Source organism: Grus americana, chromosome 10 (genome assembly GCF_028858705.1).
Source record: "Grus americana isolate bGruAme1 chromosome 10, bGruAme1.mat, whole genome shotgun sequence".
NCBI lineage: Eukaryota > Metazoa > Chordata > Aves > Gruiformes > Gruidae > Grus > Grus americana.
Genome location: NC_072861.1, coordinates 1,555,380 through 1,577,210, shown reverse-complemented (window position 1 = coordinate 1,577,210; position 21,831 = coordinate 1,555,380). Strand labels below are relative to the sequence as shown.

The 21,831-nt window shown below is 50.2% G+C and overlaps 1 protein-coding gene across 6 annotated transcripts in view; it reads left to right on the top strand.

Annotated features, from left to right (window-relative positions):
- Window positions 1–354: 354 nt before the first annotated feature.
- CPEB1 (cytoplasmic polyadenylation element binding protein 1) overlaps window positions 355–21,831 on the top strand; it is a 42,569-nt gene continuing 21,092 nt past the window's right edge. For 3 of the 6 annotated variants that reach the window (XM_054837486.1, XM_054837484.1, XM_054837483.1), the window contains exons 1-3: window positions 355–444; window positions 6,794–6,971; window positions 16,842–17,030. In XM_054837486.1, coding sequence (XP_054693461.1) covers window positions 370–444; window positions 6,794–6,971; window positions 16,842–17,030 — 442 coding nt within the window. In that variant the 5' untranslated portion in view covers window positions 355–369. Of the gene's footprint in view, window positions 445–1,255; window positions 1,283–1,539; window positions 1,662–6,793; window positions 6,972–16,326; window positions 16,578–16,841; window positions 17,031–21,831 lie in introns of those variants that run through there. The other 3 variants (XM_054837487.1, XM_054837485.1, XM_054837488.1) reach the window with 3 other exon arrangements.

Genomic DNA, 21,831 nt, shown 5'->3' with positions numbered 1-21,831 from the left:
CACAGGGTCAGGGTAAACCCCCCTGGGGCTCAGCAGAGGGCAGGAGGCGTTCAATCCCGACCAGGGATCTGAGGAGTCCTGGGAGGTTTCCAGCTATTTATTCAAAGCAGAATTGCTCGTGATTTGACAGCAGAAATACCTGCTACGTCAGGGCTGGGTCTATTCTGCAGTGTCACTGGAGGGATTCCTGGGGCTGGCTCCAGGAAGCTTTTCATCTCCAAACTAGGGGGGAGAAAAAAAAAGGAAATTTGACTCTTTATCAAGATCTCTCCTCCCAGCAAGGGTTGGGTGGGATTTAAGAGAGCCCTGGCTCTCCCTTTCCAAAGCTGCAGCCCAGCAGCGACCCAGGCCCAGCACTGGAGGGAGAGGATGAGCAAAGGACGCACGGGAAGGCCTGAACCCCGAATCACCTCAAGTCCGACCCCTTCTGCAGCTGCAAAAAGGGTGAGGGGCTTTCTGCTTTTTCCAGCGCGTAGGTAGGAGACAGGATAACTTTATTTTTTTTTACGGTGACAAAACGCCAGCCAGATCCACAGCACCACCAACCGTTGGGCCTCAAGCATTTTCTCCCACAGGGAAAACCCCATTTCCACAACGACCTGGGGTGCTGTCGCCGCAGCTGTAACCCAGAGCTGGCAATGCCGCCGCCGCCGCCACCCCATTCCCCTTGGGGGGGGGGGGGGGGGGCTGATTTAACCCCTTGGATGTCCCATCGCCCTCACACGGAGCACAGCGAGCACCACGACCTACGTGTGAAGAGACACCCGCGCTGAGGCAGCTCCGGGGAGGCTCAAGCCGCTACCGGGCGTCGTGAGGAGACGAAGAAACACCGCCTCAACGCGGGAACCACCGCGCCCTCGACACCCCGCGCGGTGCATGCCGGGATAGGGGAGGAGTAATTGGGGGGGGGAATGCGCCACGCGGCGGGCGCAACGCGCATGCGCATCGGCCCCTCCTCTCCCCTCAGCGTCCGTCCGTCCCCCCCCCCCCCAGCCCCCCACCGCCCACCACCGGCGGGGCGGCGGCCCATAAAAGCCGGCGGGGCGGGCAGGTCTGCCCGTTCCCGTCGCTTCCCTTTATCTCCGAGGGTGGTGGTGGTGGGGGGTTGGTCCGCCCGTTTTGCAGTGCCGCCCATGGCCTTCCCGCCGGTGAGGGGAAGAAGGGAGGGAGGGAGGGGGGGTGGGAAGCGGGTGGGACACGTGCTGCCGGTGCCTCAGAGAGGGAGGAGAGAGGCGGCCCCTTTAAGGCCGCCCGCGTCACGTGGTTTCACACGTTGGCGGCGGTAGGTGGGGGGGGGAGAAGGGGGGAGGGAGGGAGAGAGAGCGGCGCTGAGGTGATTTCCCGCCTTTTTTTCCGTGTGTGGCGGAGGAGTAGGGATGGGATTCCTCCTTCCCTCAGCGGACCGGTGGGGTCCGGCTTCGGGGGGGGAGCCCGAGCGGGGGCTAAGCCCCCGCTCGGGCTCCCCCCCCGAGGCCGGACCCCGCTGCTGAGTGAAGTCCTGAGGCCTGCTGACACCCCCCCCCCCCCGCCCAAGAGAACAAGGGGCTCTGGTGGAGCTTCACCTCAGGCAATCCATCAACCGACCGGTCCTGCCTTCAGGGATGAAGCCATTACTGGAGGAAACCCAGTGGTCCCAGTGCAACCAGCAAGCGGTGCCTATGGTTGTGCTCATCCCAGGTTACCGGGTGGGGGGGTGGGGGGGTGGAGATCAGTGGAGGTGGTGAGATCTGGTTCATGATGGAGGGGTGTGTTTTGGGTTGAGTGGGAATCCATGGACTTGCTTGGTAGCAAGTGGTAGTTCTCAGTGCTTCTAAATTTTGTCCTTTTCAGTGTGCAAAGTTATTTTACTCTTAATCCTGGCAACTGCAAGCTCCATTGTAGCAAAACTGCCTTCTTTTGGTGACCCCAGGAGACTTAGTCCCTAACCTCTGTGCTGTATGGGCAGAGGCAAGTGAGAGTCTTCTGGAAAAACAAGTTGTTTATTTTTTGCCCTTCAGTATTCCCCAGCTAAAACCAATTAACACTCGTTGTGGCTGCTTTGGTGATAGGTTAACTATGTGTGCTGGCAGCTGGAGCTGTGCAAAGGATGGGAGCTGTGTCTTGTGAGGAGTTTCAGGATCCTGTTGCTTTGCTGAAGTTTATCTTGACTGGAACAGTCTCTAAACCAATTAAAACATTATTCTGCATTGGTAATGTGCTGAAACAGGTAGCTGTGATACAGCTTGTTTCCAAAGCTGCTTGATAATAGCTTCAAAATGTTTTGTTCCAAAAAGTAGGTGCCTTGATAGGGAAGCTTCTTTAAAAACAGGAGTTTTGGCAAAATTGGTGGTGTTCTGAAGTCAATGCTCCCCTGTAAAATAATATCATCAAAATCCCTTCCAGTCTTTGTTACAGCCAGGTGTGTTCAACACCCTTTCCACACAAAGTAAACCCTGGGAGAGCTGCGTAAGCTCAGCCTTGCTGATGGTGAGAGAGCTGACACAGTCAAGCCTAACCCTATTTGGAAAGAGTTGGGTGAGCGAGCTTGTTGCTTTGTTAGTGGTGTTGTTTGGTAGGAACAGTTACACCAATATTATGCTTTTTGTCTGTGTAGCTGACTTCAGTTTGGAAAGCAAAATATACCAGGGAAAAAATGACTTAGAGTTGCTTTTGATCGAAGTATGGAGCCATCTTGGCTTGATTATGTTGAGACTGACACTATTTTAACAGCATCTTAAATTTTGTCTTGGGATTCAAGGCCCTCTTGGCTGGAGCTAGAGCTCTGAGAACCCCTTCAGGCATTGGCATGGTGCTGCCCTGGTGGGATTTCTACAAAAGATGTAAAAAGCAAAGGCTGCATTGTAGCTGAGGTGGACAAGCCTTGTCTGCTTCAGAGTGTCCCCAGGAGCTAATGCACATCTTAGCCGTACTGGCAGCTGAGCTGTGCTTAATGACTTCCCTAAGGATTAGAATACCCTAATCCTGTGCCAGAGCTGTTGTGATGCTTTAGGTTCTGCCTAGCCCTGGGATTTCATTATCTGTAGGTTTGCTACAGGTATGTCTGCCTCAGGGCTATGCAGGTGCCTTCATTTCCACTTACCGTGGACATCTTTAGTGGCTTTTGCTGCACAGGCATGTGTTGTTCCCCTGACTGAGCTGCTGCAGGTTTGTTTCCCGTGGGTCTTTGGAGTGGGACCTCCTGCAGGTAAACCACAGGCTGCAGCCATGGGGTTTGCTTGGGGCTTACGAGATGTGAACCCCAGAGACCTGCAGCTGCTGTGCTTCAGTAGCCCGCTTCTTGATGCAGAGCCAGCAAACAAGAGCTCTCTGCCATGGTGGTAAGGCTTGTCGGTTGTCTTTCTGTTACTCTGAGGGAGTAGAAACTCTTCCTCCCTATTGCAAATTAAGCCTAGCGCTTCCTTTTGCGCTCCAGCGTGTTTTGTTTGGAGGCTGTGTGCCCTCCTTGAGACCTCAGAGCATCCTGGGGATGCATCTTCATGCTTGGACGCAGGCTCTTGGCTAAGGGTTTACCTGAGCCAGGATACGATGGACTGTACTCCTGTCTGAGATTCATCTCGCTGTGTCTGTGTGTGATGCTTCCTGGGTTTGTGTTCCAGATCTGCCACAAAGCTTTAACCCAAAGCCTCTAAATAGTTTGCTCCATGGCACTCTGTGCCTATTGCAGGGAACTGGATTGCCTTTCTTGCTTCTTTCTGATCTAAGAGCATCCCTAGAATCTCTTGGCTCTTAAATGGAGACTGAATGTCTTACCAGGTGTCAGGAAGCTGTGTTTGACTCCTAATGACTTTAAATGACCTGTCAGCTGGATGACACTTCTGTCTTCACTTGTTCCTCCACTGGCTGCACTGATAAAATGGTGTCCCCTCTCCTAGATTGGGATCGTTTGTTGTAGCAGGCGGGACCAGCAGAGAACGGCTGTTGTTGGGTCACTGGTTACACATGATGTGCCAGGTCACTACTGGGGCCTGTGGAAGAAGGAGGATCCACCAGGAGGAGAAAGCAGAGGGGGATCACCAGCTCTGAGCCTGGGCTGTAGCTGTAGCTGCCACTGTGCGGAGGACTTCCAGAGAAGCCTGAACAGGCAGCATGTGTTTAACTATTGCAAAATCCTTCAAGATGGAGTATTGAAAGCTAATCCTAGCTGGGCTCAAGAGTGCTCCTTTGCTTGTCTTGGCTTGGGGATGCAAGAGTAGAGCAGGTTCTGTATGACGCAGCCTCAGGCATGATATTTCCCTGTGCTTTGTTATTAACTTGGAGACTAAAGGATATGGGCATATTCTCCAGTTACATGTTTGCTAACTATCCAGATTGCTGAATGGTTTGGGTCCTGTGTGCTTTGACCTTTGAGAAGAGCTCTGCAGGAGTATCTCTCTTTTAGGGCTTTAGGTAGGAGGGTGAGCTTTACCAGGGGAAGGTATAGAGACATGAGCCACTTAGAGACACCCCAACTACAAGGGGTTGGATGCCAGCTCTTGCATCCAGGAAGCTTGCAATATTTCTGGGATATCCTTGACAGTCTTAAGGTCAAAAGCTCTGTAGTGGAAGGAATTTTTTGTGGAAATGCTTGGCTGTACTCTTGCTGTTTTCTGTTCTTGTTTGTAGCAGGACTGGTGCTGCCAGTTGTGGGAAGCATCAAATGCTAAATGAACAGGAACGGGTCAGGCATTTGGTTTGCCGCTCGGGTTTATTTTTGTCTTGCTAGCACAGGCTCTTAGGGAAAAGATTCGCCTCCTGCTGTAAGTGGTTCTTTAGCAGCAACAGGAGTAGACTATGGAGTTTCACACTTGTGCCAAAGCAGCCTGATGCGGCACTTCTTTTTATTAAAGATGACTGGCAATACTCTCTTAAATTGAGCTTCTGTACTCCTCGGCTGCTTTTTATAAAGATGACTTAAAGCTTGCTCTGCCTGTTTCCTCTTTGCCTGAAGCCTGCTTTCAGCCCTACTTGTTTTACTCTTGGCTTGTAAATGCTCCTGCAGAGTCCCAGGACCTTATCTGGGGGTGGGCCGAGCCTTTCAATAGACAAAGATCCTGGACTCCCAAGTGCTGAATGGATGTTAATAGCCTTAAACGGGCTGAAATCCTGAATCAATTGTTCAGGTCCTGCCTGGAGGCATGGTGTGAGTTGACAATTCAGTATCTTATTCTTGCTGCTTCCAGGACGGGGTTTACTTTGCTTTTTAGCTAAATGGGGGGGGGGGGGGGCTGAGGTGTGTGGAGAAAACTATCAGATCATGTGTTATGGCAGTAAAACTGCTGATAATGACGGGGTTGGAAGGGGAGATGCAAGTCCTGTGCTTGGGCTGGGCTAAAGTTCCTGTGTCCATGTGAAATTCAGTTTACACCTGCCTTCTGCCACAGGCTGCATGCTGAAAGGATCAGTAAGAGATGATTTGAAAGTAAAACCAGCTTGGTGCTTCAGGCTCGCTAGTGGGTAAAGCAGGGGGAGAAATGTGAGGGAAGTCAGGCCCAAAACTCTTGCAGGAATGCATCCAAAAGGTAGATGTATTAAATGTCTCCTTGACAAGTACAAATGGCCTAATTTAGAGCTATAGGCTTTTGTGTGTCTTGGAGTAGCAGGGGCTTGTTCACCAGCCTTGCTGCAATTCAGTTCTTTGAATCTGGCTCTAACTCGATTTGCTTAATGGCAAGGATTCTGCTCTGGAGGCCAAGTCTGGTGAGGTTGTGCCTTCCTGCTCTTCTCTTTAATGTGGGCCCTAATTGATAGCAATACCGTTTGCTCAGCATGTTCAGGAGCAGAGTTGTGCTGCAGTGGCTTTTGGGTGGCGGGAAGACCTGACCTTGGTCCAAAAATGCTGGTTAGAGATGAAGTTTAGCAGCTTCTAGATTGGCAGAGGCTTGAATGTTGTGCAGCTGCACTGAAACAAGCCCAGATATGAAAGTGGCTTTGAGCAGTGCTGGGGGAAGCAGCTGCTCTTGCTGGTTCTCTGGACTGGCACCAGGAAGCAGGAGGGGTTTGATTTTTTTTTTATGCAGAGGAAGATTTACAAGAGCTGAGGCTTGTGTAGGATGGTCTCAAAACCTTGATGATGCTGGTGGATCAGTACCTGTGGAGGGTCATGTTGAAGCAGAGCTGGTTTGGGGGTAACCTTTCTTTGTTGTCAGGAGCTGCTACCTAAAGAGAAGATCAGGATTTTTCTCTGCCTTGCCAAGGGAAAACCTTAGGATCTGGGGCTATGTTTGATTAGCTGGGAAGTCATGTTTTTTTCCACAAGCCTGGTTTTTTTAAGCAGTTGCATGGCTGTTGACTTGAGCCACTCCAAGATGTTGTTCAGAGCTGCCAAATATGGGTAGTAGAGTGAGCCTTGCTCTCTTCTGCTGTGCACAGGAGGAGCTACTGTGATTTCTCGTGGTAGCTGCCTTAACCATGAGCATCCCCAGTGTCAGGAGGCTGATTCTGGGGAGAAGGTGCATGCCTCTGTTAACCAGATCTCCAGCACATCGCTAAAGTGGAGAAAAGCAGCAGGGGTCTTGTGTTAGCAACCACACTGGTTTGGGTGCTGTGGCTCTTGGTCTAGAGTTCATCTTCCCCATGGTGAGCTGGTACCTGTTTGTGACTAGGGTGGTCCTGGTCTGATGTGCTGTGCTGACAAATTGCTGACCCATTCGCTTAACTGTTTCTTTAATGCCAAGAATTGTACTTGAGTGTTGCTAAGACCTGGAGCTAAAGCTAATATGAGTGTTGGAGGCAATCCAGACTTTCCGCAATGTGTTGAAAGCCGGGTGGTGAGTACTAGCCTGTTTGACACTAATACTTGTTCTTTTCTTACCAGAAAGAAGATACTGGGAGGAGCATAAAAGACTGCTGGGATAGCCCAGATGCCCCTGCACTTTCCACTTGCAGCAATGCAGATATATTCCGCCGAATAAATGCCATGTTGGACAACTCTTTGGATTTCAGTGGAGTCTGCACCACACCTGTCACAAAAAGCAAACGTGACATCCTGCCAGGTGAAGTGTTAAGCTGGGTTTGAGGCAAGCTTGAGGATCCAGGGCTGTCAGAAGTGGGGAGTTGCTTGGTGGGACCTAGTGAACCTGTGGTGGTAGTGGTAATCCTCAGTGTGTGCCTGAAATGGATAGCCTGAGTATTCCCCAGCAGCGTGGAGGTGCCTGGGAAGCCTAGCTTATGCTCCCTGTCATGCTGTGGATCATTGTGTGGGCAGGATGTGAGCTCTTGCTGCCTGACCTGCCAACTTCTGGCATAGATAGTTCCAGCAGACTCCTTACAGTCTGCCTCTCCTGGAAGCAGGATTAATCTGCTAGTATGGTTGATCTGCTGCATACATTAAAAATGCAAAAGAATTTTGAATAACCGTGTTTGCTACAGGTCAGTTAACTGTGTATGTAAGGGCACACTGAAGCAGTACATGTAGGAGAAAACTTTCCTGCAAAGCAAGCTTGGGATTATGAAATCAATGCTGCAAGTCTTGCTTCCTGCAGGCTGAGGGGAGTGGGCATATTCTGCTGTCTTGCACTTGATCTGCCTCAAAACAGAAGGCTGCATGCCAAAGCAAAGAGTGTTGGGTCCAATCTTATTTTTATATAAGTGAAGGACGTGCTTTTGTCCCTTTACAGTAGGCAAGATCTGCCAGTAAATGTACCTGCCTGGTGTCTGATGTTCCTCTTGCCAGTGCACTTCTGTGCATTGGTGCTTCTGCCAAGGATTTGGGCACTTGAAAGAGATTGCTGTTGCTTCTCCAGCCTCTGAATTATAGGGTCAATAAACACTTTGGCCATTATTGGAAACAAACTGACCCTTTGGACTTGTCCCAAAACAAAGTGGGAAGTAAAGGGAGAAACCTCACCAGCTGGTGACCTTGCAGGCTGCTGTAGGCGGAGAAGCTTTCATTGCAGTTGCTTGGAGACAGGGTTGTCTTATGCTCATGGATAAGCTGATGAGTTTTAAGCAAATGGGTGTAAAAGCTGCAAATGGGTATCTGGGCATCCTGTGGGTCTGTTTGATGCTTGGTCAGTGCAACTTTGTTCTGGACTAGGGAAATGACTGCTACTAGATGACTTCCAGTGCAGCTTAATCTCCCGGGTATTTGAAGGGCTTAGCACTGTGGACCAGGGGCTGATCTGGCCATGTGATCCTGTGCTGGCGCTGCAGAAATACCAGAGGAAGTGAATTGCTTGTTTGGCGGTACGGATCTATAGCCAGCATTGCTTGAAACATGCCTAGTAGAACGGTATTGGAGGATATGCTGGCTACTCCTGAGCAGTTGCATAGTGAATATTAACTAATTCAGGTCAGTGCTGTGGTTAGTGGTGCACTTTTAGAGATTTCCTGTTGTACTGAGCTGTTTAGATGTTTGTTGTCCCTTGGCACAGTGGTAGTCAGTGTTGTATCTGATCTTGATGCACTGGAAGCATAAAGGAGGAATAAACCTGAGTATTTTCCTTGATCTCCTTACAATGAGTTCATGAAAGAGTTGTTTCTGGCTGCCTTGTTGAAATCTTAGCTGTAGCCCTTTGTAGCCCATTTAAAATTTGAAATGGGAATGCTTCCTAATTAAGTTTCAGCTTACTTGCCAAAGTTAACCTGGTTAATAACGGGAACTGTCCCTTGCCCGCTAGACCAGATTGATCCTGTGAAGTTGTGGGTTAGTTCTTGGGTTTAGTTCTGGGCTTAGAGCTGACACATCAATTTTAATTTGCAGTATTGTCTTCTAGACTTCTAAAGCTCTTCTCTGAGGGACTGGGGTATGAACCTGCTTGCTTTCCTGCTGACATCTCTGCTTGGTCTGTTAGTTACTGTGGTATTTATGGATGTCTGGAGCAGAGGGTTTGGTGTGGAGCTGCTGAGAGGTGGTGCCTGGATTGGAAACTGTGCTTGTGTTTCAGGCTATCATTGAGTAACTTCTGTGGAAGACCTCTTGTAGGACAAGTATGGTGGGACTTTCATGTAAAAAAGGGAGGCTTCCTCTAGCAAAAGTTACTTCTGCTGCAGGGCAACCAAAGTTGTGCATTTTGGGACATCCTGTGCAACTTTTCTTGTTCCTGATGTAGCAGTCGAAGCCAGACTCACAAGTACGTGCTGGCACAGCCGTTTGTGCAGTGTGGGGGCCCTGCTCAGCACTGGGTAACCTGACAGGAGGCTTTTAGCTTGTATCAAATCCCTTGTGCAGTGACACAAATGCTTGTGGTGGAAAGAGGCTTGCTTGCTTCCCAAAGGATGCTGGGCACTGAGCTGGGACTAGAAAGTGGCTATCCTCACCCTTTAGGCTAATGGAAATGTGATTTTTTTTTTTTAGAAGGTGCCTCTGGGCTGTGCAGGAGACTGATAATGGAGTACAGCCTGAGCTACCCTAGCCTGGCCAGCAGTTATCAGCTGTAAATATGTGGCTGAGTCAGCATCTGCCAGGGCATTGGCAGTTCAGAGTTATTAGTCTACTTGCAGCCCCAGCCTTGTTTTGTTAGTGTCGGAGTCAGGACCTCTTGGTAGATAACAAGGGCCTGAATGCAGTAGTTCTGCAAGCTTCCTTCTGTGTCTGGATCAGTAAAGTGCATGAGCTGCTTCCCTTGTTTAATGTGTTGCTAATGAGCATCTTCTCCATTAAAAAGTTGGCACTGTCAGCAAGGACACAAATCCTAGGACAGCTGTGATCTGAAAATGGGGTGATGCTTTGGTGCTTGGACCCTGGCATCAGTTGTGGTAGTCTCTTGTAGAAATTCATACCCGATGGCTGTAAGACTGAGCCAGCCGATTTCTGCATTATATTCTGAATTTTAGCATATAACTGCCCCCCCTGCACAGGGGAGGTGGTTTAGAGCCTGAAGCAGGCTGTCAGAGCTGTTTGCTCTGCCTTTGAACAAGACAATGCTCTGCAGGTTCAGTGTCTTGCCTTTGGAGAGCCTGGCTTCTGGATAGCTGACCAACAGAGCAGACACCCTTGATCTCATGTGGTGTATTGTCACTTGTGTTAAACTGAATTCATGAGTCTCTGTGCAGGAACAACTTGTGTATTGTAGTTAGGCTCTACTGTCATTAAACTTGTAGCTTGGGTGGTCTTAATGAGCCTGGAGATCCACCCTTGATGTAGTAGCTATAACAGGTGAAAGGACTGTCTTTTTACAACTTAAGCTCTTTTGTTGGGGAGCTTGGGGAAGAAATTCTATTCCAGCAGGGGAAATACTTCACTTTATTCATGGTCCCTCAAGCTTTTCAGTTGTCTTCCTCAGGTCAAACTAAATTTATCCTGGATTGGACTTGTGTGTAAGAAGCCCCTTTCAGCATTAAGAGGATTACACGTGGTGGAGAAGGGACAGCAGAAGTTCATGACCTTTCACTAATGCTATTGGGGAGACACGTGTGGAGACACCTTACTTGGTGCGATGAGGTGTGCAGCAAGGCGGTGCTGAGAAGAGATCAGTACAGCAGCAGTCCCAGCAATGTGAGAGAACGAGCTTATTCAGCAGTCCCGGATCTACCACAGTTGGAGAGTTGTCCAGATCTGGGCAGAGCTGTGTAGCAGAAGGGACTGCCACTGGAGATTTAGCTTGCCATACCTAATGTTAAATCTCTATAAAGATCAGTTTGCAGTTAATGATAATCCTTGGTGAACTTAGTTGCCTTGTCAAAATGATCTGAGTCGTCAGGCCCAGCCTGACCACCACCGTGGTGCTTCATGGGTGCTTGCTCCAGGAGTTCCCCAAGCCTAGGCTTAGGTCACTAGCCCGAACCGAAGGGCGCAGTGCAGTGCAAGCTGTAATTGTAGAACCTGTCTGGTAGCTTCTGGGACAGGATTGTGTGGTGTTTCAAAACACCTGCCTTTCAGGCTGATTCAGTTCTCCCCAAAAAAAGGCAAAAAAAACCCCTCCTTGGCAAGGCCGTGTATAGTGCAGACATAACTTTAAGTGGCTTTTGGTGTGGTGTTGGAGATGGGAGAAGGAATGTGGCCTTGATAGAGACAGGAGTCAACATCTCCTGCCAGTGCTGCTGGAGTACAGCCTGTCCTTGAGCAACTGCTTCACAGGGAATGTGGTTCTCCTCACCCAAATTTAAAGCTGATCTGCACATTCATCACTAGTCTGAATAAGAATGTGAGCAAAGCCAGTTTAAGGCAGCAGGTGGTTTGTTTGTCAGGCTTTTTTAAAGCTAGGCTTAGCTGGGTGGAAGGTGCTGCTACCAGATCTGGTTTAAAAAAAACCTAGTCTGGCTTTTGAAATCGTCAGCCTGTTTTGTAGGCACAACTTCCAGCTTAAGTAGAACAGGGAGTAAAGCTCCCTCTTCAGCCTTTGCATGCCCATTTTACTCACCTGGCTGACTGGCTTGAACTAAAAGTGATGCTGGCTTAAAACAAATGGATTTAAAAGGATTGTAGGTACCCCAAATGTCCCAGCAGCATTGATTTAGCTTTCATTAATCTCTGCTCATTTAACTGAGACAAAGCAGCCATTATTTTGCTATAAGTTGACAGTCCATTGTGTGAAGAGATGAGAGATGCTTTAATGACTTCCTGTGGATGGGAGTGGCTTAAGGTGCCAAGTTCAGTGTAAAGGCTGTTAGTTGTGGCCCATCAGGTCCTAATGATTCTCAGTGGCTGCTTTATTTAAGGGAACCTGAAGGACAAATGCAAACCCAGACTAGCTGATGACTAAATCTGCTTCCTGTTTGCTCTCAATTGCAGTCAATTAATGACCTATCACTTGTTTAGCTGCCCAAAAGGTCCTCTCTGGTACTATAGTGTAAATTCATTTGTTCTTCACTGCCCTGCAGCCGTGAGGAAACATGCCGGACAGCGCTGGATGCAGCTGACCTGATGTGTGTGGTCTTGGATGCAGGGAGACAAAATATAGATGCAGAGACACAAAATGTAGTTTTCTTGCCTGGATTATCTGGGGTTACAGGATGCCTGAGGCAGAGCAAGGCTGTTAGCAGCTCACCTGGAGCAGGCAGCTGAAAACCACTCTGTTTCCCCCAAATAAATGCTCTATGCCTGGTACACACATCCAGAATAGTGAAATTCAACACCTGTGTGCCCTAGAAGAAGTGCCCACCTACTGCCTTTGGTTTTGACCTTTGTATTTCAAGTGTCATGTTAACAGGTCTTTGCTTACATGGGTGCAACGCTTTCCTGTACTGGAAAGTAGCTCTAGTAAATGGGTTTCTTCATCAGATCAGCAAATGGAAGCAGATAACAATGGGCGTTCTGCAGAAAGCAGGGACTTGGCTTAGAGCTGCCGTGCTCTGCAGTGGTTGCAAACCGGACAGTGTTGCTGAAGGTCCAGCAGGTTTCCTGATGTAATGTGCTCTGTTGTTCAGGTTCTGGTGCTGTAATCCTGTGGCAGTCTCTCACTGTTTCTCTTGGAAGAAGCAGGTAGAGCAGCAAGGCTAGTTGCAGTGCCCTTTTCGTGGTGTTTGCCGGCTGTTCAAGTGTTTGTGGTTATGGGAGTAAGGCAGACTCCTTCATCTGGCTGTGAAACAGGTCGTGCAGCAGCAAATGTCTCCACTTGAGGAATTTTTCAGATTATAGGGAAGATGCTTAGTTGTGTATAAGAAACCTCTTGTAACTAGTAGGTTTATGCCTAACAAGAGCTTTCCTAAGCCCCTGATGATCTTCAGTGTACCTTAGGAATACAATTGGCTCATCCCCTGAAAGCTTTCACTTGAGATGTTTGTCTTGTGTGAAGTGCAAAACATACTTGAGAAGCTTAATTTCAGGGATGCAATTTCTAGCCATTAAAACTGGTGGTGTAAGGAGGTGTGGAAGGCAAAACAGTGCTCGTGCTGTGAGCTGCCTTCCCATTTGTGATCTAAAGGCTGCAGAGATACCTTGCCTCTTGCTTCTCTAGCTTTGGTTTGGAAGTTCAGCCTTGGTCAGAGCTGTAGCCCACAAGGTAGCTGCACACAGAGCTGTGTCTGGTTTTGTCAATGGACAGAACTTACAGCTGAGTTGTGCTTATTCTTCCTCTGCTCTGTGCATTCAGGGGTCTTGTTTGTGGAGGGGCTTCCGCTGTACTTGGGTTCTGCTAGAAATTAGCATGTGGGAGGAAAAGGAGACCTCTTCATGGCTGCAGGGGCAGTGGGAGTGGGATCTAGCTTGTGTGGTTCATGTTTGCTTAACAATTCTGTCTTCTTTCTCTGGATTTTCTCAGTTTTCAAGCTAAAACCCATTTGCTGGATTTTTAGCTGGTCCTGCAAGTGACCTAGGTCTGGAAGGCTCAAACATCTGAAAGTCTTTGTGCTTGAATGAAGCGTTACCTTTCAAGACAAAGTCTGATGGCCCAGAGAGATGCTGCTGCTACAGGACAGGGACCGATTCTCACTCGGCTCGCCCCATGCTGCCTTAACCCGCCTGCTGCAAACTGCCTGTGGGTCACAGCTCCTGGTACCAGTCCCTGCTTGTCCTCTCTGCACAGGCTTAGGCTGTAATTTTCTAAATGTTTTCCTGTTTCAAATGCCTGCTTGGTGCAGCCACACTGCATACCAGATCAGGGGAATGAGCCAGGCTTAAAAACTAACTCCCGGTGGTTTGGTTTTAACCAGATCGGCTCCCCAGCCCAGCTTCCTGTGTGGAAACTCATCTGCCTAAACTGGTCTAAGTGGAGAGGGAGCACTGGGGTGGGGACAAGTGGCTGGGGCTGCAGCTTTTGTAAGCTGTCTGGGCTGGTAGGGTTTAACTTCAGGTTAAGAGCTGAACTACATGGAGATGCTGCCTTTCAGAAGCCTTTGAAATGTCTCAAATGTGATGCTAACATTTGAAGTCTGAAAAATGCAGCTTTCCATCCAGGCGGTGGTGTGGAAAGTTGTCCAGCTTGTGCTGCGGTGCACCTTGGCTCCAGGGATCTCCCGGACAGACAGGAGGACGTCATCCAGGAGAGCTGCATACTCAGAGACCTGCATGGGAGCCTTTTACTAAGGACTAGCTTCTCACGATGTTGTTGAAACCAAACCTAACCGGCTCGGGAGAAGGGAGCACGGTCTCTCCCAGATGCTCGGGCACAAGCCCAGCGCAGCACGGCTCCCTCTGCCAGGATGGTTGGCTGCTAGTGGCGACTCCAGGGAAAAATCCAGGTTGGAAAGACTCACGCTGGTTCTTGGCGCTTGGAAAAGTCTGCAGTGAAGCATTTGGGCTGGGTTGGGCTGGGTTGCTGTGTCAGGTTATGAAGTGAAATTATTTAGTATTTGGTAGATGTTTACTTTTGAATAACTTGAGGTTGTGACTCTTTAGACTGGATTTCTATAGGAAATTAATTCTTCCTGCCCTGGTATCCTACTAGTTTTGTCTACCATCAACAATTGATTGCCCTGTAACAAATTTCCAGGCAATCTCCAGAAATCTCTCCAGAAATCCCTTTAAATTCTATTTAAGTTGGTGTTTTTCCTTGATGACCCATATCCATCTTTCAGTGTGGCTGGGAGCATTAAAGGGGAAGCAAGCTTCTGGTGGCTGTTTGCTTCAGATGAGAAGGTCTAATCAAGAAATGCTGGTTATCTAAGCAAATTCTGCTCTGTGCTTCAGCAGTTATACCCATAGCTGAATTGCAGGGAGCTTGTCTTTAATGTAGACTGAAGTCATCAGAGGGGAAACAGATTTCTTGAACTTGAATCTGATTGGGTTCAATTAAACAAAACAACTTATTTCCTGAAAAATTAGATGGCTAGGGAAAATGACTGGATGCTGTGGAGTGAGTGCTTCCTGACACTGATGAATTTGTTCCCTCTTTACTGTGTTTTTTGAATGGTGGGTTTCATCCAAGATGTTGGAGGAGGGCTCTGGGTGGGATTTGAATTCTGCTGTCTGTCGATAGACAATATCTATATTTGTGTCCATGCTTCTCAGAAGATGAAGCTTGGTGGGATTTAATGTTAAAGATGGCATAAAACCTAGCAAGATCGTAGTCCCCAGAGGGAAGGTAGTCTCCTACTGCCAGGGATCTGGGCTAGAGCAGAGCGCTTGTGCATTTTCATAAATGCAGAAATGTTACATATTCATATGGGCAAGTTATGGTTGCTGTGGGAACTGAGTTGTCTGAGCAATGTGCCTTATCCTCTCCTCCCTATGGCTGCATTATAAATGTTTTTAGGGCCTGCCCAAAAACAAGCAATCTGAAAACTAGACTGAAGGATTAATGCGGTGAAATACCATGCTGAAGATGCAGCGTGGTGCTTTTGGAGGAATATTTGATGCTGTTACAGGTGCTTGATAGTCATGTGACTGAATTGGCACTACAGCTTGTACTAGTACTACTAGGGGAGTAGGAAAAAAATTCTGGTGGATGCTATCCTGGTGAAGTGCTATGGAGGAGGCTGCAGCTTGGAAGGGGTAAGGCAAGCACGCTGCCAGGAGGTACAGTTTTCGATGGTCTCATCCCAACTGCAGTGTTTCAGCTCCCTTGCTGTGATCTGGGAATGTTGGCGCTCCCCAAATTGCCATGGGGTGAAGGTCCCATCTCTGGTGGTGGCAGTGGCCTGTGTCTCGTGGGGTACCCACTGATGGTGGGGCCTTGCCTGGGCTTTGCTAGGTCCTGGGCAAGTGAGTGGCCATGGGATGTGGCCATGGGTGTGGAAAAGGAGGCCAGGAACACTGTCTGGGATGGCTGGGGTTGCACGTGAGGGATAACGTGACAGGCTGGAGTCACTGCAGCGCCCCGTTGAAGAGCCGGGAGTGGTGTGTGCGAGGTGTACATCTGATGGCACAGTGGGAGAGTGTGGGGGCAGGGGGAGGAGGAGGAGACAGCTGCTGCTGCTTGGTAGCTGGCTTATAAATGCCCTCTGACTCAGATTTCGGGTAACACAGCTGAGCATCTTGTGGTTTCATCAGCCCCCAGATCCCCGCATTAAACTGGAATTCTCAGACTATGAACCTGCTGCGTTTCCTTAGGCTGTTGGCACAGGCTTAAACCGAGGCAAGAATCTGGCGTCTCCAGTACCGTAGGCTTGTGAACACCCTGCAGGGGAGGGGAGGGCTGGGAAAAAGGGGGGGGACCAGGCAGGCGGGAGGTAAACAGGCCATGAAAAATTCCTGATGTGAAATGTGTCCTGTGCTCTGTCCGATCCTCTCTTCTCTGTACCAGTGTGATGTGCCCGCTCAGACTGGACCCAGGATAATGGGCTTCTCTCTGGGTAGTGGTGGGGGGGGTGTTGAAGGTTATCCTTGTTACTCAGTGGTAAACAATGCAGAGTCAGTGAGGCACAGTGGCCAAGTTGAACCAAATAGATTATGCTAGCAGAATTGTGAAGCTTTGCATTGGGCTCTGAATTGGAGCCAGCAGCTGGAGTCTGTCCAGGACTAAAGTGTTTTTGGGTTTTGTGGGTGGAGGGAGGCGGGGACAGGAGAGCTGGGTAGCACTAAAACTAACTGTCTGCTCTGTCGCTGCTGCTGCTATCATCGTTGCTGGGGGGATTGCTGCCTCGAGCCTGTCATCTGCCGTGCCGTATTGTGGAGACCTGCTTTTGTGCTGCCTGCCTCCCTCGATTTACTGGAGCTGCACCTCTCTCCTCCTGCCTGCCGTCTTGTCTTTCGGGGGAAATCTTATCCTTTCTTCTTACCTTTATTTTGTAAGAGCTGATGCAGTTCTCTTGCATGGCTGAGTGACGTCACTGTCAGCACAGTAAGCATCAGCAGCCTGGTCACATGCTGACCCAGTCAGTAATGCAGACGGGATAGGAAGGTGGAGGGGCTGAGGGGGGTGGGGGGCTGGTTTCTGGACATATGGTAGCCCTCCCTTTTGGGGTGCAACTGCTAGTTGCAGAAGCCGTGGCTTCAGAGCGGCACAAGACCTGGCTTGGGGCTTAATGCTTCAGAAAACTCCTTCTTTAAAAAGAAAAAAGCAGCCCTGAACTCTCAAGCTTCTGTTTGTTCTCAATCTGAGCAGACTTCCAGGACTCTGAAGAAGCAGTGGCAAGCAGGATGCTTTTCCCTACGTCCACGCAAGAGTCTTCCCGTGGCCTCCCAGACACCAACGATCTGTGCCTTGGCCTGCAGTCCCTCAACCTGACAGGGTGGGACAGACCCTGGAGCACCCAGGACTCTGACGCTGCAGCACAAACCAGCACACAGTCCGGTGAGTCTGCTGACACATGCAGCAACAGTTGTTGGATTCCTCTTATTTTTAGCCATTTTAAAGCTAACCCAGAGCAATTTGCTTGTGTAATGGGGTGCTGGTAGTTACCAGCAGGGGCTTCTCGACCCGTAGTGCTTGTGTAATGTGGTGGTTGAGTTCAGGAGGCTGTGGCTGGCTGTGCCACAGCCCCCTCTGCTCTGCTGTCAGTTCACTGCAGACAAGAAGTGCCCAGGCTTATGTTTTGCTTGTTGCTGTAAGGCTGGTGGAGGAATAACCTCGCTGAGCGAAGAGGAGAAATCCTCTTGCTGTGTTTAGAGGGAGTGGGTGGGGGGTGTGGTGTCAGGAGGCTGAACATGCTGGGTGGGAGTGAGGATGAACTTCGCTCCGGCAGCCTGAGAAAATCCCCGGTGGCAGGTAGCTCTGCAGGCAGGGGTGCGCATGCTTGCGGAGGGACACCCCCCTGCCCAACTGCAAAAGTCCAGGCAGCACCACTTGCTCCTGTGCTATGGCAGTGTTGCCTGCCCAACTCTGCCTGTGGGGCGTGGTAGGCGCAGCCAGCACCTGACTAACAACTTCAGCTGGCAGCTCGCGGGCTGGGCAGAAGACTTGGAGGGATCCTTCTCCACTCCCATGTTCAACTAGAAATAGCGGTCTTGCTCCTAGCAGTGGGCTGGAGGAGATGCAGTGGAATGGCTTCTTGCTTTTAACTCTTTTGGTCCGGCGCAAACCTACGTGATCGGCAGGGTGTGGGCTTGCAGCCATGCACTGCTGGCTGGCTTGCCCTTCCCCCTCGATTCTTTCCAGTCTGGTTTTGCAGCTGGGATCAGATGGGGAGTTTTTGGGGTGCAGGGTGCTTCCCCTCCAGAGTGATGCAGGGTTCAGTTAACTCTTCCAGAGGTACCAGCCCTTCTCTGTAAAATCACAGGAGGAGAAAAGGATGCTGTGTGCTCAAACTTAATGCATCTCCTCGGCCTGGTGACGGAGCAGGGGTGTAAAACAGAGGGAAGAGTTCATTTCACAGCCTTTAAGGGCTGTAAAAAACAATTTCACAAATGGTGGTGTGTTCATTCAAGTATCAGTCCATGGAAAGATCTAGTGCTTTGGCAGAGTTTGTACAAGTTCAGCCTGGTTGCTACAGAAACTCATCCCTTTTATAGCAGCACGCTGCTGCTTTGTTAAAAGGGTAGTGCATCTCTGCGCAGACTTGGGTGACACAGGAGGCCCCAGGCGTAAAGTTGGTGCTGACAGGAGTTGTAGATAGCTTCTGGGGTGGCCTGGACAGCGTGATTTGCCCATGTAGATGTTTGGGGGAGCAAGGGGGTGCTGTTGACCACCTCTGTCCAGGGGATGCTGCCCTCAGGATAGCATAAGCTTCTGGGATGCAGCCTTGAATGTTGCTGTATGGGTTGTAAAACAAAAATCACTTGTGGGGTGGTAGAGATTGAAACAACAGCTGCATCAGCACAGCTCACTCAAGTTTCTACATCTAATTTTCACAAGACTTAGCATGCAGGCTTGCGTGTGGGCCCTAGCACAGGCACTTGGGGTCTACTTGTAGTCAGGCTGTGGTAGCTTTATTAAGCCTTGCTCTGCTCCAGCACGTGGCCCTATAGGCTTCCCCTAATGAACCAGGGAATAACATGCACTTGGTATCTGTCCTCTTTCATTTACCAGTCAAAACCTTGAAGGAGGATGGAGAAATGAAAGTTATTAGTGTACAGTGGGCTGGACGTGTGCCTTAGAGCTGTGCACTGAGCCCCTTATGGTTGTTAGCAGACTATGGGGCACTGAACCTATGTTATAGGATCTTTGATGTAAAGAGCACACTTAAAGCAGGCAACATCCATGCTGAACAGTTCTGCTGCTGCTGACGACCACAACGCCTGGGGCTCAGTGCACAATGGCACTGCAGAGCGAAGGCTGTCGCACACCGAGGCAGCTGCTCTGTGCGGATGTCCCAGCCCCACCTGATCCGCTGTAGCCATTCTCCAGCACTCTCTTGGCCGGCTTCCTGCCAGGCTGTCTTGGCAGAGGCATGAACATCTCTGCAGCGCTCTGGCAGGCAGGCGAGCAGCGCTTGCACAAGCCTGTGGCATGCTTTGCACCTTGCAGGTTGTGTGGTGGGGCTGAGTGGACTGTGGTGAAAGGAGTTTGCTGTCAAGGGTGATGGGGCTTCTGGTTTCGGGAGGGAGATGTTTGGAGAGGATTTGAAGGTGCTCTGGTGACCTCCTGCTAGCAGGGGCTGTATCTGGTGTCAGGTGCCCCCGCTGACTGCAGTGCATCGTGCTGGAGCTCCTGCCTGCCACAGAGGCCTGGGAAGAGCAGTAGAAAGGATCTAACCCCAGGCGCTGCCCTCGGCTCGATCTGCACCCAGTGGATGTTTGTTACAACTTAGCTGCTGGAAGACAGTACCCAGTGCTGTCTGGAGAGGCCTGTTTCTCACTTCTCACTCCTGGTAGTCCCCTCAGTACATGAGGGGGCATTTGGGCATAAAACCAGCCCAAATGCAGCTGTGCTGCTTCTGCAGAGGAGCCTCTGGCCTGCAGAGGCTGTGCACAGGGCCTAGGGCTGTATAGCTGGGGGTATTGTGGTCCTGAGACCGCATTCTCCCTCTCAGTCCCACCTTCCCAGGTAGGGCAGGAGTGCTCCTTGGCCTGGGCTGCTGTTACTGTCCTGCTCCGAGAGCTGATGGGGATGGTGAATGCTGGCTGGAGAAGTGAAAGGCTTATATCTGTGCACAGCTGTTGACCTGCTTCAGCCTGCCCACACATCCTGCATCTGCATAGCCTCATCTGTTTCTCCCTTGTAAGGGCCCTGGAGTGGTAATGTGGAGCTCCTTGGGAGGGGAGATGTTGTGGTTCAGGAGCATCTTCTGAAAGACTGCATAAAACTCCTCTCTGGGTGGCAGAGGAGTGTTCCTGTGTCTGAAAGCCGTACAGATCCGAGTTGGTGGCAGATGCCAATGCTTCCAGGTGGCCTAGCTATGCTGTAATGGAAAAAGGGAGGACGTGGAAAGGATGCTACTGTGTCCAGGTACCACTGATGCCCAGCGCTGGGGTCTCAGGGTGTCCTGAGAGCAGGGGAGGCTGCGTCAGTGCTGGGCTGTCTCTAGGGGCTGGGAAGGGATGGTGCTGCCAAGCAGAGCTGTTGTGCTGTTGGTGCCCAAGCGTTTGGAAGGTTCCAGCAGTGACTCAGCTGTGCAGACCCATGGGGAGGTGGCAGGAAGGGTGGAAATTTTTTAAAAAAAAACCAAAACAAACCAACCAAACCCTAACAATCAGACTAAAAATATTGCTGATGTGGTCCCCTGCAGTGCCCGTGCTTGAGTACTGATGAACTGGGACCTCCTCTCCTGTCTGCATAGTCTGTGCCAGCATGGAGCGCTCTCAGCCTGGGAAGGACCTTTGGCTGCAAACCCTTCTGGTGTCACCTTGTGCTCCCAGGGTGGTGTCACCATGCAGCTTGGTGCAGTGGGATCAGGTGCCTGCTGCTGGCTGGGGCTGTGCTGGAGGAGGCCAGAGAGCAGTAGGGCTGGTTTGTAATCTCCAGTCTTGCCTACGTCCCCCTTCCCAAATGGCTGCTGAACCCCTTGCACCCAAAGTTATTTGTAATGAGTTTTCCTTCTGGGTCCAGCACTGTAATGCACTGAGGATGTGTGCTTAGCCCTTGAGAGTGTGCCAGATGCGCTGCCAGTCCCTGAAGCTGGTGTCTGGAGAGAGCCTCTCCAGGAGGCAGCAGCTGCTGCAGGCTCGAGCTGCCTGCATTTATTGGCTGTAGGATTGAACTGCTGTCTCATGGCAGGAAAGGCATCTTAAACCTACTGCTGCCACTAGATCTCTCAGGCTGGAAATACTTCAGCAAGTCCCAGGAACTTGCTCTGTGGCACAGGGAGGGGCTTTTGCAGGAAACCGGTCTCAAACACTTCCAGTCCTACCATCCCCAGCTGTATTTCTTGAGGCAGCATTTCCCCTTTAAAGTAGCCTCATAGTAGGCAGATGCTTTTAAGACCTTCAAGCTCATCACTCTGCAGAGGCAAGAAGGGGTTAAGAGGCAGTGAGATGGGACTGCCCTTGATGATATCCTTTACCTTCCCTGCCCTATTCCTCAAGGAGCACAAGCAAATGGGGTCTCGATCCAATTTTTGCCTGGAGAATGGGTGACAGCAGTACACAAGTAGATCTGTGTGCAGATTTTGGGTGTCCCTGGCTGGTTTTTAGCCTGTGTGCCAGCTGCTTGGTCTGGCTGGTCTGCCCTGCCCTACATTGGGAGGCTGAGGCTAACCCTATGTGGGACAGGCAGACTTGCCCACTGGGAAATCATCCTAAAACCAGTCTGTTAATACTAAGTTTGCGATGCTAACCTGCAAGGGCATTTTCAGAAGGATCAGCTCTTCTAGGGAGGATGCTCTAGGTGAGCCCAGCCTGAGCTCTTCCTGCCATGTCAGCTGAACCACCTTGCTCTATCTGCCTCTCTGCTTGTTGTGTGACCCTAAAGCTGCTGGTGCAGCAACAGATTTGAGCTTTGTCTTGGATCTAATCTTGAGGCTGCAGCTCCAGCCTCGTCCTTGCGCTGTCTGGGGTGGCTGCTGCTGTCTCATTCTCTCGCCTGCAAGGTTACTGCTCCAGTTGCTCTGGTGCTGGGGAAATAGCCTGTGGCAGGGAAGTGCTGCTGGATCTTTCTAGCCCTTGGTTCTCCTGCTTCCCAGAGCACAGCAACTTCTTTCTGCAATAAGCTTGAACATGCTGGTTATCTGTAGTTGCTTAAAATCTGCTAGGCTAGAACTGCAGGCAATCCGTTGTGC